General features: G+C 43.2%; 1 protein-coding gene across 4 annotated transcripts in view; it reads right to left on the bottom strand.

Annotated features, from left to right (window-relative positions):
* The window catches only part of DISC1 (DISC1 scaffold protein), a 204,140-nt gene extending 192,005 nt beyond the window's left edge, over window positions 1-12,135 (bottom strand). For 2 of the 4 annotated variants that reach the window (XR_008449208.1, XM_054063148.1), the window contains exon 1: window positions 6,459-6,561. Coding sequence is in view for 1 of the 4 variants with exons in the window: in XM_054063148.1 (XP_053919123.1) it covers window positions 6,459-6,534 (76 nt within the window). In the remaining 3 variants the exon portion in view is untranslated. Of the gene's footprint in view, window positions 1-6,458; window positions 6,568-12,000 lie in introns of those variants that run through there. The other 2 variants (XM_054063152.1, XM_054063149.1) reach the window with 2 other exon arrangements.
* Window positions 12,136-13,639: the final 1,504 nt, after the last annotated feature.

Below are 13,639 nucleotides of genomic sequence, written 5' to 3'. Positions count from 1 at the left end.
AGCAGTAACACAAGAAGTGTGTGCATCCAGATCCAGTAGAGAGGCCTGGACCTTCGTCAAGAAGTTTAGTGCCACACCAAGCTCACCAGAAACACAGTAGAAGTGCTGCTACACACTGTTCCTAGATATAACAAAGCTAAATTACTTTTAAATTATAGGAAATTAGATAAGAAAGTGAATGGCACGAATACACACAGCTTATTCAACCCAAAGATGAAAAGCCTTACCAGTTGCACTCTACAGGATAAACTGAAGGTCATGAAGAACAGGGCAAGCCAGCAGATTTCACAAAGGCAATCACAAGTTCTTCCCAAAACAATAATACTGGATATTAGTTCCCAGTCCTACATCATACAGGGAAAAAAACCAACTGTACTTCTAAAACTAACCATCATAACCATACTCAAGGTAGGCAGAGAATATGTTCTCAAGTAACTTGAACTGGTTTCTAACGTGACACTGGAGCAGGTGATCCCACGGAAAATTCTGTCACTGACAAAAGCTGGCACTGTAGCAGGAAAATTCTCAATCTGCTGAAAGAAAAATACCTTACTGCTACCGCTCACCGCACAAAAGGGAAGAAGCTGGACCTGGTCTTCTTACCATAAAGCAACCCAAGACCCCCTAACAAGGAGGATTTCCCCACTCACCCCAGGAAGCAGACACCCAGTCTTTGGCGCAGTACTCAGAGGGAAATACTACCTTGAGCAGCCAAGTTTGTACAAGACCTTGGCAAGTCTGTACAAGACCATAAGCATGGGAACACTACACCAGCCATGACCATATTCAGATTTCCCAGGGGAAGGGAAAATGCAGTATCTATTGATTATTAACTAGTTTGACACACAAGAGCAAAACCACACAGAGGAACAACTGCACTTCTAACATAATTTCAGGAAGAGGGTCTCAATATTTTCACTGCTCTAAGCCAATAAAAATATACTGTTCTCCTAACAGAGGGCTCTGGCAGGACAGGAACAAAGTTTCAGCACAGTGCCCTGCCAAAACAGCGCTGCCCACCACAGTGACAGCATAACCTGGGACTATCTAGGGTGTCCAAGATCATCTCATGCCCCTGGAGACCCCACACCACTACTGATGCATAAATATAGGCACCCCCTCCTTGTCACTCCCACTAGGAACACAGCAACCACAAAAATGTTAAAAGTGAGGAAATCTAGCTACAACAATGCAAAAAAACACCAAACTCAGCAGTTATCTGTTCCACTCTCCTGAAATTGGTACACCTATCACTCTTCAAGAGAGGAGCTGGGAACACAACACACTCACAACTCAGCTCCCACTGATCACAGCCTGAGGTATTAGTGCAAATACTGACAAGTTAATGCACTGCTCTAAAAACAGGAACAGTCAAGCCTCAGCAAACAGCTGTGCTGCCCATTCCCTCCATCACCTGGATTTCCACGGGCCATCAGCAACAGGAAGCAGCTGGACCTTCACCACAGCACATGAAATTCAACCTCATCCCTGCCTCTAACCAAAACAGTGTCTGAGAAGGGAAAGCTCTTGTCCCTAAAGCTATACTCTCCAACAACATGGGAAAATCAGCCCTTCCTGATACGATCAGCTTATCCCTTGCAACAAAAAGTCAGATATTTTATGGAGCTGAGACTGCCTGAATTTACCACACTAAAAAGGCTCACTGATGCATCTTCCTTGGAACCTCAGGGCACTTCCCTGAATTAAAATTCTGGAAAGGGGGGGTGCAGACCACAAGAATTAGATAGCCATAATGTAAGAAAAAAGCCTGGGTCTACAATTTGCCTCTGCAAGTAGTCTCCAGCAGCACCATTCCAGGTGCCACTATATTTTCAGTAGTGATAATCCATAAAACTAAGCTCATAGTCAATGGAAAGGATGCTTGCCATCACATCATTAAAGATGGGGAACAAAATACTTGCAGTATCACACTAGAACAGCAAAGAAGCAGCTTACCATCACGAAAAAACTGTCATTCCACTTCCCAAGCCCTCTGGAGACTTCATGGAGGCCCTAGAAGTGGGTTCCTACAGTGTTCAAAACATACTTTGCAGACTCAAAGGCATGACTGCAGATCTAAATTCAGAGTAGGGCCAGCTTGTGAGTACTCTGTTCACCTTATCAATCAGCAAAGTTGTGAAGCCACTGTCAAAGTTCACGATCTATAGAAGCATGTTGACAACATCGCTATCATTTTACTCTACCTTTCCACTATTATTATGATGATGATGCAGAATTTAGTAAGGTCTTGGAAAGCTACACTGATGCCACGTGTCTCACCTTACACAGATCTGGAGACCTGCAAAACAATTCAGAAAACCTAATTATACTAACTCCCAGTTCCTGCTTCTCCCACAGATGCTAACACTTCATTCTTGCTCAGTTTTACAATACTATCAGCTTCTTGACGTTTCACGACACAGGTTGCCTTCAGGTTGCTCTACTAAGAGAATTTCCTCTGTAATAGTTTCCTGCCCCACTTCTCAGTCCAGCAAAAGAAACATTCCAATCAGAGCCCACTGAACCCCTCCAAACAGCCAACTGTTCTGCCATTGCAGAGAACAAGGAAAGTTTACACACATCACATCCATTCTGTTCTCAGTTTCAAGCAGTCTCTTCTCCCACACAACGCTTTTCCAAGGAGATTTTATCATCTGAGCATATATAGACTGTGTTTAGCAAATTACTATCACATTTGCAGTTCTGACTCAGGTGCTGCTCGATCTGATCTAGAAATACAGACAACGTATACACCTTTGAAATGAAAGGAGCTTAAGAGAACACCTTTTCCACTTCCTATCCCTAAGTTCCAAGCACGCAGCTGTTTATGTAGTAAATATGTACTTCACAAGGTAAAATCCAAATGTTTTTACACTTGTTACAAATATACATGCTAACAGAAGTCAACAAAAAGGCATAGTAACTAAACAATTTACTCTTGACACCAGGGTCACACAACTAACACGCCTATTTGTAAGACAGCAAGAAAGGAAGGAAAGGGAGGACAGGGTAAGAAAGAATAGAAAATGCCACCAATCACACTCATTAGGCAGCAGGGTCCCAATTAGTAATTTATCACACAGAGATAATAAGAGATCCATGTGCTGAAAGGAAGCGTGGCTGTACAATGAAGGAGGGTCTGAAACAGAGAGCGCAGCATTGTACAGTATGTACAAAGGGGAGGTAGAATCCAAATTCTGTGTGCCCCCAAGGAATCACACTGAACAAACAAACCCTACTTGAGGCAAGCACATGATCTCACCCCTCTGCTTGCAGGCTTCAGATTAGTCATTAAGTCACTTTACATTCTCAGCATCAATAAACAAAGAAGTAACTCCACGTCAATAGCTAATCCAATTTCCATACAGTAAATTTTATTTAACAAACAAAGAATATCAATAGCTGATCTCAGCTTCCACAGCAGCAGTTGCTAGGAGGCTTCATAAAGAAACCTTTCTCCCCAAAAACACTTCTCAGGTGAGCAGTTAATGGAATCTGTGCCTATATGCTAAGAGAGAAGAAAAAAAATAAAATTAAAATGAGCATTAAATAGAATTAAGTAAATGCTTCCACATAAGGATAGTACCATTTAACACAAGCACAGTAGCTTTTGTTCTGTGCCAGAGGGCCAAGTTCTTCCTGGTGTGATGATTTACAAAGGGCACATTCATCCCAAATACATAAGGGTTTCGCAGTAGTTATCCTTTAAGAATATTGAGTAGTATTACAACATAACCTGGGGTCAATCCTAATCCAAGCGACACAGCATGAAAGGACTGCTCTCTAGTAAAAGACATAGGATGCTAAGATGCTAAGGAGCTTGGAAATCGCTATGGCAACTCCACAGGTTCCTTTCTGCTCACCTTTGAGGACAATACTCTGAAGTAGGCAAGAAAACCCCTTTCCACAGAAGTCACTAATACACATTACACCAAAATCAGAAGAGGTGCAGCCTGTCTGCAGCTCAATTAGAACAAACGTTTGTTCAAGGAAATCCAATGCTAAAATGAAAAAAAATAACCTCCCAACGAGGCTCAGGAGGTGTTACACACTCCAGTAACTCTCATTTGAAAGGTCAGGTGGTTCACGAGCTGTCAGAGGCCCAAGTTATGGTGAGCAAAAACAGCCCAACCGAGTGTGCCTAGTTTGTGAACAAAGTCAGAATTATCCTTTACGGGTTTTGCTTCTGTGAGTACAAAACACTGTCGGCAGTGCTTTCTGTCTCCCTGTTCATCACAATTAATTTAGCCTGGTGCTAATAAATCCTCTTTGCTTACATGGCCCCACTACAATTCCAGCAGTGGCAGCTTAGGCCCAAACTTTTGACTTCACTTTGCTGAAGAGAACAAAGGCTGATTAAATTTAAAGAGGCAGGAAGCCAGTGGCAATACAATACTTGCCTCTGACCACTATGTAGAGTGCTTCTGCTCTGTAATCATCAGTATTCTGTTTGAAAACAGGTTATTTTCACTGTCCAGTCTCCAAGAACTATACAGAAGATCAATAAGCACTGGAAATTAAGGAAAAAAAAGACATAGTTGGACATGGTCTTAATCTCAAGCGTACAAAACACTGTTCATAAGCTCCTTTATATTCCCCGGATTTCCCTGTGTACTTTGTTCATTTCTTTGAAAACTTTCATTTACTTTTATTTACCAGTAGCATATTTTGTAAAAGCCTTTATTATAAAGTTACTTTGTTGCAGAGCTCTTAAATCACTATTCAGAAGCATAGCAAAAACTTACTGAAGCACTTGTACACAAAGATTAGCACGGATTACCAAAACATGAATGAGTTGTTTTCTATCGAAACATTGGCAAGGACAATTGAAGTGTTGGCAGAAAGCCTCGCTGGACTAATGGAGCCTGGAGAACCACATATCCCAAAAGGCAGTAGACCCACACAGCTAGTAACACTCTCGTCTCCTCCAGCTCTCCTCGGAAAGCTGAAGTGTTTTTCTCCCAAATTTCCCCACAGCTCCAGCCTTCTGCCAGCCCCAGTGTTGGTAGCAGGGGCATCGCTACCTCGGGTCAGCAGCTTTGTGAGGGCTGTTGCTCACCCACAGCAGAGACCAAGGCCTTTTAAAACTCAGTTATTTGTAAAAGCGTACACACACAGCTTCTCTGTTAAGATGGCAGTTCCCTTTTTCTTCCCTTAAACCAATTTTTGAGATATTGTATGGGTGACTCTACTGACACCACCATTACTTCTCTCTTTGCAGTGGGTTGTTTAGTAAAAAAGCGTATTCTATCTTGCATACCTTGATATCAGTGTAACTGCTTCCACAGTGGCATAGGTGATATTAGAGGATTTGAGGAGTTTAAAATACTAATACTACTGATAATACTAATACTACTGATGAAAAGGATAATAATACTGATAACACTAATACTACTGATCATGATAATACTGATCGTAATGATAATACTGATCACTATTATCAGTATTATCATTACTATAATACTGATTGTAATGATAATACTGATTACTATCACCAGTATTATCATTACTATAATACTTATCGTAATGAAAATACTGATCACTACTACCAGTATTATCATTATTATAATACTACTATCATATATTATTACTATAATGCTATTATACCATTACTATAACACTATTATTAGTATTATCATTACTATAATTAGAGGATTTGAGGAGTTTAAAATACTAATACTACTGATCACACTAATACTACTGATAATAATGATAATAATACTAATACTACTGATCATGGTAATACTGACCATAACGATAATACTGATAAGAGTGATCAGTATTATCATAACTATAATACTGACCATAACGATAATACTGATAATAGTGACCAGTATTATCACTACTATAAAACTGACCATAACGATAATACTGATGAGTATTATCATAACTATAATACTGACCATAACAATAACACCGATTACTATTATCAGTATTATCATTACAATAATGCTGACCATAATGATAATACTGGTCACTATTATCAGTATTATTATTCTATTATTGATCATGATAAGACTGATCATAATACTACTGTTATTTCAGTGTTGTAAAGTGGTTTCCTAGACTACATTTACTACAAAACAATAATAATAACGCTACATCAGCGTTGGAAAGTGATTTCCTAGACTACATTTACTACGAAATAAATGCTAACATCACACGGGACTTATGGAAAAAAAAAAAAAAAAAAGCCAAACCTACAAATCTCCAAACTTTCCGGCTGCCACGCGAGAGACCCGCATTTTCCCACCCAACAGCCCCGTTCCAGAGGCGCCCCCCGCCCCAGCAGCCGCGCCGCTCGCCCCGCTCGGTCCCCCCAGCCGCGAGCAGCGCTGCCGGCGCCCCCCGCTCGTTCACGGGCTTCGCTCGCCGTTCCGGCGGCGTGAGGAGGGGGGGGGGGGGGCTATAAATGAGACCGTCGCCTCCCCATCCCTTTCCTTCGCTGTCCCGCTCACCTGGGCTCGCCGCCTCCCCCGCCCCGCCGCGGCGCCGCCTGTCGGTACCGCCCGGCTGGGGCTGCGGCCGCCACATCGCGATGCGTGTCCCGTCCCCCCACTTCGGTTCTCACCCACCCACCGGGGCGGAAAGCGGCGGCGGCCACTCCCAGCCGGGGGCGGGGGGTGGCGGGGAGGGCTTCGACGGAGGAGGTTGGGCGGAGAGGCGAGAAGGCAGAGAGCGAGGAGAGAATCGTAGCGTCATTACGGATAAAAAAGACCTCTAAGATCATCCATCCAACCTGCCCCAGCACCACCGTGCCTACCGAGCAGTGTCCCCGAGTTCTGCATCTACCCGCTTTTGTAACACCTCAAGGGATGGAGACTCCATCACTTCCCTGGGCAGCCTGTGCGAACGCTTCACTGCTCTTCCAGTAGAGAATTTTTTTTCTAATATTCAATCTAAACCTCTGGTGGTGTAAGTTGAGGCTATTTCTTCTCATCCTTCAGGGCAAGACAGCCAGTGCAGGGGGCTGGGGCTGTCCACCCAGTCACTTCCTCCAGGTCTGCAGGATACTGGTGTTGAGACAGGAAGGAAGATAAGGCCACTGCGGTCCCCCTCCCCATCTGCATCTGCCTGAAAGGACCAGCAGACCAGAAGGACCACCTCTGCCATCTATACCAAGAGGTATAAATACCCACCCGCGCATCCTGGGGAGCTGCAGTCCCAGCATAGAATCATAGAATCAAAGAACCATGAAGACTGGGAAGGACCTGTAAGATCATCCAGTCCTACTGTCAGCACAACACCAGGCTTAATAAACCATGTCACAAAGTGCCTCGTCTGCACATTTTTTAACACCTCCAGGGAAGCACTTGAACAATTCCCTGGTTGGCCTGATCCAATGCTTGGCCAGTCTTTCCGTAAAGAATTTTTTTCTCATGTCCAATCTAAACCTCCTGTAGCGCAACTTGAGGCCATTTCCTCACATCATGGGGATATGGCTCTACTAAATGTATATAGCAAATACACTACTAGGAAAATATTCATTTTCAAATGTAGCCATACGGAGCCTCGCTTGGTCCCTACAGCCACCATGTGACTGTTTGTGGGCCCCTCTCTGGCACTGTATCGTGGGTCAGTTACTCACTGAATTCAGTAAGGCAGGCGTACAATTAGATACTCTGGTATTCATTGGCTTTCTGTAGCTTAAACGTAGAATCTGGAAACAATCTTTACTCCGTATGTATTCTTATTACTTTTGTACAGCTTCACACCTCTTAATGTGAAATGCAGAGCTTTTTCATTTTGTTGCAAGGTGCTATCATTTATGTATATATGGATGGATTTTGCCTGGGCTAGAGGCAATTTTCTTTATAGCAGCTTTATGTTTTGGATCAAAAGAGTGTTGATAGCACAGGAATGTTTTAGTTACTGCTGAGCAGTGCTTATGCAACCTCAAGGCCTCAAAACCTTTTCTACTTCTCACACTGCCCTGCTAACAAGCAGGCTGGGGCTGCACAATAAGTTGGGAGGGGACACAGCCAGGACAGCTGACCAAAGGATATCTCAGACCATATGAATTGTGTGCATCAGTGAAGGCTGGAGGGAAGAATGAAGAAGGGAGAACATTAGGAATTACTGCATTTGTCTACCCAAGTAACCATTCTGCACGGTGGAGCCCTGCTTTCCTGGGGATGACTGAACACCAGCGTGACGATGGGAAGTAGTGAACTAATTCCTTGGTTTGCTTTACTAATGTGTGCAGCTTTTGCTTTACCTATTAAACTGTCTTTAGCTCAACTCATGAGTTTTTTCACTTTTACTTTTTTGATTCTCCCCCTCATCCCACCGAGGGAGGGTGAGCAAGCAGCTGTGTGGGGCTTAGCTGCCTATCAGAGTTAACATGCAACAATATAGAGCAAATTATTTCAAGTCCTTTGTCTAAGATCAGTGTACCTTTCCTGAGGCTGACGCCTTGAGCTTACGTATCATTGCAAAGTCATGAATTTCTGCTGAAATCCCTTCCTCTGTTTTGTGTTGTAGATAATTTTAGTCCCACATCATTTCCCTTATATCTTCTCCACCCTAGCATCACCTTTAGCTATATCTAGTATTTCTCTACTCAGTTTTATTTCTAGTGATACCCTTAACTGCGAGCTTTGTATAAGTTTATGACTACCCACTGACTACAGCTTTGTATCAACTTTGCTAACATAGTACCTGCTTCAAAGGTGGATGATCATATACACTATATTAGCAATGCACATGGAATCAACTTTTTTTTCCTCTTCAGGGAGGCTTTTGCCTTCTCAGATACAACAAATGCTATTGTAAGTTAAAAATACCATCCTGCGCACAGGGAAGTTTTCACAACATTCAGAAAAGCTGCTAAAAAAAAAGCCCAGGTTTATCTAAAAGCTGACAGCTCACTTATGTTCCTAGTTTTCAGTCCATTTATTATGCTAAGGAATTTTTGACCTGGTGTTCCAGACTGTGCCCTTCCTGACTTGTGAGAGAAGGCAGCAAGCAGCTGCGCCTCACGTGCCAAAAATAGCCACACATCCTTCTTCTTCCTTCAGCCCTGCTTATAGTGTGTTTTATTCAGATGATGTCAGTGCTAACTCCCATCAGTCAGGGAGAAATTTGTTATCGAAGAGCAGCTTTACTGGCTGAGACAAAGAGCCCAAAGGGCACAGTCTTGCCTGCAGCTCAAACTCAGGGCAGTTGCCTCAGCAAGAGTAGGAACAAAGCAGCAAATGCGATACTTCCACTTTGGGCTCTCCCACCCTCTGCCCAATGTCAGCTCAGGGATTTTCTCAGCTGAGTGTGGTTTGTCAAGTCAGTAATCTGCAGTGGCTGTCACACACTCCAAGTGATCCCAGCCTCCCCTTGAGCCTGCTTCAGCTTTTGACGCACACAGCATCCACCAGTGAAAGGTTGCCCAGATCTCCACCCACTGCGTGAGGCAACAGCCCCTGCTGCTTGCTCTGAGCCTGCCTATGGCTGCCCATCTTTGAAAGCTGCCAGATTTTTGTGCTTGAAGAAACATAGATTTTTCCCAATGTGTCTCTGATGATTTCCATATGTTTTATCGCATCATGTGCTCCCTTTTCCAAACCACATGGTGCTAAGCTACTTGGGCTGGCCTTATGCAGAAGCTGCTCCAAAACTCTGATTATCTCTGTTACTCCTCTCTAAATCTTCTCTACTTCTGCTTTTTGAGATGAGAGGGCTAAATAAGGGTGCAGGTTACCCATGGATTTCTGCAGTGTTGGCATATTCATGTTTCCTGTTGTGTTCTGTGTTCTTCTACCAACAGTCTGTAGCATTTGACTTGGGTTTTCCTGGCTGCTGCCACACACTTTGCTGATATTTTCTGATACGTAACTAATCCCACTGTTCCCTTCTCAGTGGCAGTGATCATCTCAGAGCTGTTCATCTTATATGAGAAGCTAGGATTGTTCTTACCAGTAGGTGCTGATCTAGTTTATACACAGTGAATTTCATCTGTTGTTTGATTGTCCAGTCATTCAGCCTCGTAAGGTCCTTCTACAGCTCTTTGCAGCCAGCCCTTGTTCCTGCTAGCTCAAACAACTTGGTGTCGCCAGCAGACTGGCTTCAGGTGCTTGTATGTTGAACAGCAGAGGTTCTAGAGACGTTATTCAGTCCAAAACTACCAAAAGATAACTCTTCTAGAAGCTAATATTCAAAAGAACCATGGCATAATCTGTACGCAGAAAGAAACCCTCTTTATGGGTTGTTTGCATCTGCTTTGAATCTACTCAGAGTTGAAGTGTATCACAAACTTCTGCCTAAAATGATTTTGCCTTACCTCATGGGGACTCATATCAATGCGCAAACTTAACAAAAAAGGTCCTACTACAGTAGAGCACACCGCAAATGTTAACTGGATAGGTAATCAGCAGTATGTGGGGGAAAAAAAATATAAAAATATGTAAATAGGTAAGCATAAATATAGAACATGGCAACCTCTTCCTTTATCAAGAGAGGATCTGCTTTCTGACAATCACCCTTGTTCAGTCATCAGACTGTTAGAAAGGGGTTGGAGGCAGATAGTCTCTACAGAGAACTTTAAGCATGCCTGCAGAAAAAGGTGCAGGAAGCAGATAGGCTGCTGAAACAAATACTAGTAAGTGTGAATAGTATTTCACACTTGTGTTTTAATGCTGCTTGAATTGTGCCCATCATGAAAGGTCTGGGTGAGATATCCAGAGCTTACAAAGAAATCTAGCCACCTGCAGTTTGCCCTAATAAACTCTTGGTCAGTATTCAGGTGTTTGAAGTGAGATGGATGGTGTAAGAAGTTACGCAGAAAGACATACATTACAGCAGATACTGTATGGCTATGTTCTATATTAGATTAGACAGAAGGGAGCTGCAGTGTTTTGTTGTTTCTTCATTTCAAATTTTCATTATGATGGCATATAAAGCTGCCAAAAAATTGGTCCTGCCTACTCCCTCCACTACTTCTTCTCTAGTTGTGTCTTCCTTCCCTGCCCCCATGCTACTGCCTGCTTTGTGCTGGCAAGAGCATTTCTCTGGCTCTACAGTAAACTGGGAACAGGTGTGGATTTAAACCTTTTTTTTTTTTCCCTCACCAAAAGCCTTTCTCCAGTTGCAAGTGACTGCAAAATTACAGCATTACATGCTGCATCAGATATTCCACCAAATTTGAACAATCCCTCCTGTGTACTGAAGGCAGTGCTGCTGCCTTTTTCCTTCTGGAACAACTTCCTGAGCCCTCATGCCAGCTCAAAATTGCCCCTTCTATTTCCACTCCTTATCTCGGTCTCACTGCTTCTCATTGTCTACACAAGGCTGGTTTTTCGTATGGTGCCTTTGCTTCCAGTTGACATCAGTGTATGAGAGCTCTCTCCTGCACCTGCTGCCATCAGGAACAGATTTATTGTAGCTCTATCCCTTAGAAACTCTGAACCCTCATAGCTCAGCTGCAAACTCTGCTTTTCTTCTTCTTGCATTCATCTTTGTTTTTCACTCTCTACCCTATCAGTGCTAAACCAGAGATCTTTTCCACTTTAGTAGTAAATAACATATTCACCAAAACACTATGCTGAAGGGAAGCCAACTCTGCTTGCAAATTTGAGTTGAATTCAGGAAAAAAAGGTCTTGCCCAGTATAAAAATGAGGGAAGCCCAGACATGTTAGGCTGACTTATTTTGATCTCCATCACACCCAGGACCCACAAACCACACGCTCATGTCCAGCCCCAACTAGGGACGCGGTTCTTTTATCCGTGTGGTGATACAGAGGCCAACAAGGTCACTCTCAGGGCGAAAATCTAAAGCAATATTTATTCTGGCTCTGACAAACAAGCAGACCAAAATACTTGGGTGCACAGCCAAGAAATGGGAGTGCGACTTCCCAAAGTTACAGGAACAAATCCCAACCTGTTCAGATCACAGTCTGATCCCAGAATGCAGCAAGGTCACTCGGATCCGGCCCAACACGCACACTGTAAGGTAATCAGAGAGAGACAAAGAGAGAGAGAGAGAAGACAAGGGAGAAGGAAATATTTACCACATCGATGGGCAGCAGCAGTTCCTCGGGAACATGTGGTCACAGCAGCAGCTTCTTCCAGGACACGTGGTCCAGGCTGGTCCGATCAAAGTGATGAGTGAGAGCAAGCAAGCGTGGGAGTGAGAGCCCCCCGCATGGTTCCGGGAGAGCTCTGCTGCTGCACCACCTCCTCTGTTCATTGCTAGTACCACAAAACAAACACGCAAATGGCCAACGTTCAGGCAAAATGTTTAAGGCAATGAAAGAAGCAAAGTCAGGCTTTACAATCTCCCAGATCAAGACATCATGGTCTTTTTAAGCTAGGCTCACATATGGCGCTGCAGCATCTATCACAGAGCAGAAGAGTAAATAGCCATTGTGCTCACGTCCTCATGTTCTAATAAGGATTTTCTCAAGTTTGCCTTTCATCATCTTTCCTTCACTTTTAAAACTATTTACATGGCACCTTTTAAATCATGGCTACAACGTGGCCTGGGGAAGCTGCAATAAGGTGGAAGGCAAGGAAGACGTGGCTAGGGCAGAGAAGGAGCATGCCTGGCACAGACCAGAGTGAGATGGAGGTTGTGCCCACTGTGAGGTAGGGCATCCAGCCAAGCTGCCACTTCTCAATGGAAGACTCAGGACAAGGGATGACCATCACCATGGCTGGCTGGGAGGCGGCAGCTCAGCTCCGTGGTGTGCCATGGCCACAGGCTCCAACTCCTCACATTGCTGTACTCTGTACAAGTGAGAAACTGCCCAGAAACCTTTCCATTGCCTGGTCCTGCTGGGGGAACAACCTCTGAACTTCTTTTTCACCTGTGCACCCTCATGGTTCTGCTCACCACCTTCTTTCCCTTCAGTAACATCCCTTGCAAGGAAAACTAACCCTTCTTAATTTTCACCTTAAACGTCCAAACCAAGAAGAACTCATTTCACTTTCGGTGGTGACGTTCATCTCCAAAGGATTGTTTCCCATCAAATAACAGTAAAAGTAAGGCTATTTTGAGTTAATCTGCAAAAAACTTTTAAGTATGTCTGGTTTTAGCTCTTAGACAGAACTGAAGCAATTCTTTTTTTTACACAGCTTTAGTCAGTGCTTAGCTTACATATACAATCATGTCCTATGCAAATGAGAGGTCCTAAATTTGATTGTGCTTTAGTCAACTTTTTGGCTACTTACAATATCTCTGGAATGTGCTTTGTGATGCGAGTTGCACAGAAGTGATCTTCATAATTGGTAAATAAAATAAATCAGAATGCTTAATGTAAAAGGGAGAAGTCCCAGTTATTAAACTTCTGAACTCCTAGAGACTTCAGCTAAGCCAAGACTTCATTAAAAAAAAATCAAGCAACCTTTTAAAATAAAGTCATGCAAATCTAACAGCAACTGATGGGACTTCGCTGTGATTGTCACTACATGTGAATACATTTCATTTTCCAGAAACATGCTTTTTGTTTCTGAAACAGCTGTAACAGAGCAGCTAGCTGACTGTACTGGCATCATTTTCTGATGCTGTTACAAAGACAGTAACTCAGCTGGTGTCAGGATAGACTTCAAAACTAGAATCAAGTTCATAGCTCATTACCACTCATTTCAAAATATTTATGGGATTAAGAATCATGTATTATAGATAACTCAAAAATGTTTGAAGCCCTA

The sequence above is a fragment of the Cuculus canorus genome, chromosome 3 (assembly GCF_017976375.1).
Source record: "Cuculus canorus isolate bCucCan1 chromosome 3, bCucCan1.pri, whole genome shotgun sequence".
NCBI classification, from domain to species: Eukaryota; Metazoa; Chordata; class Aves; order Cuculiformes; family Cuculidae; genus Cuculus; species Cuculus canorus.
Note: the sequence above shows the minus strand (reverse complement) of the source record. Positions and strands in the feature narration are given on the sequence as shown.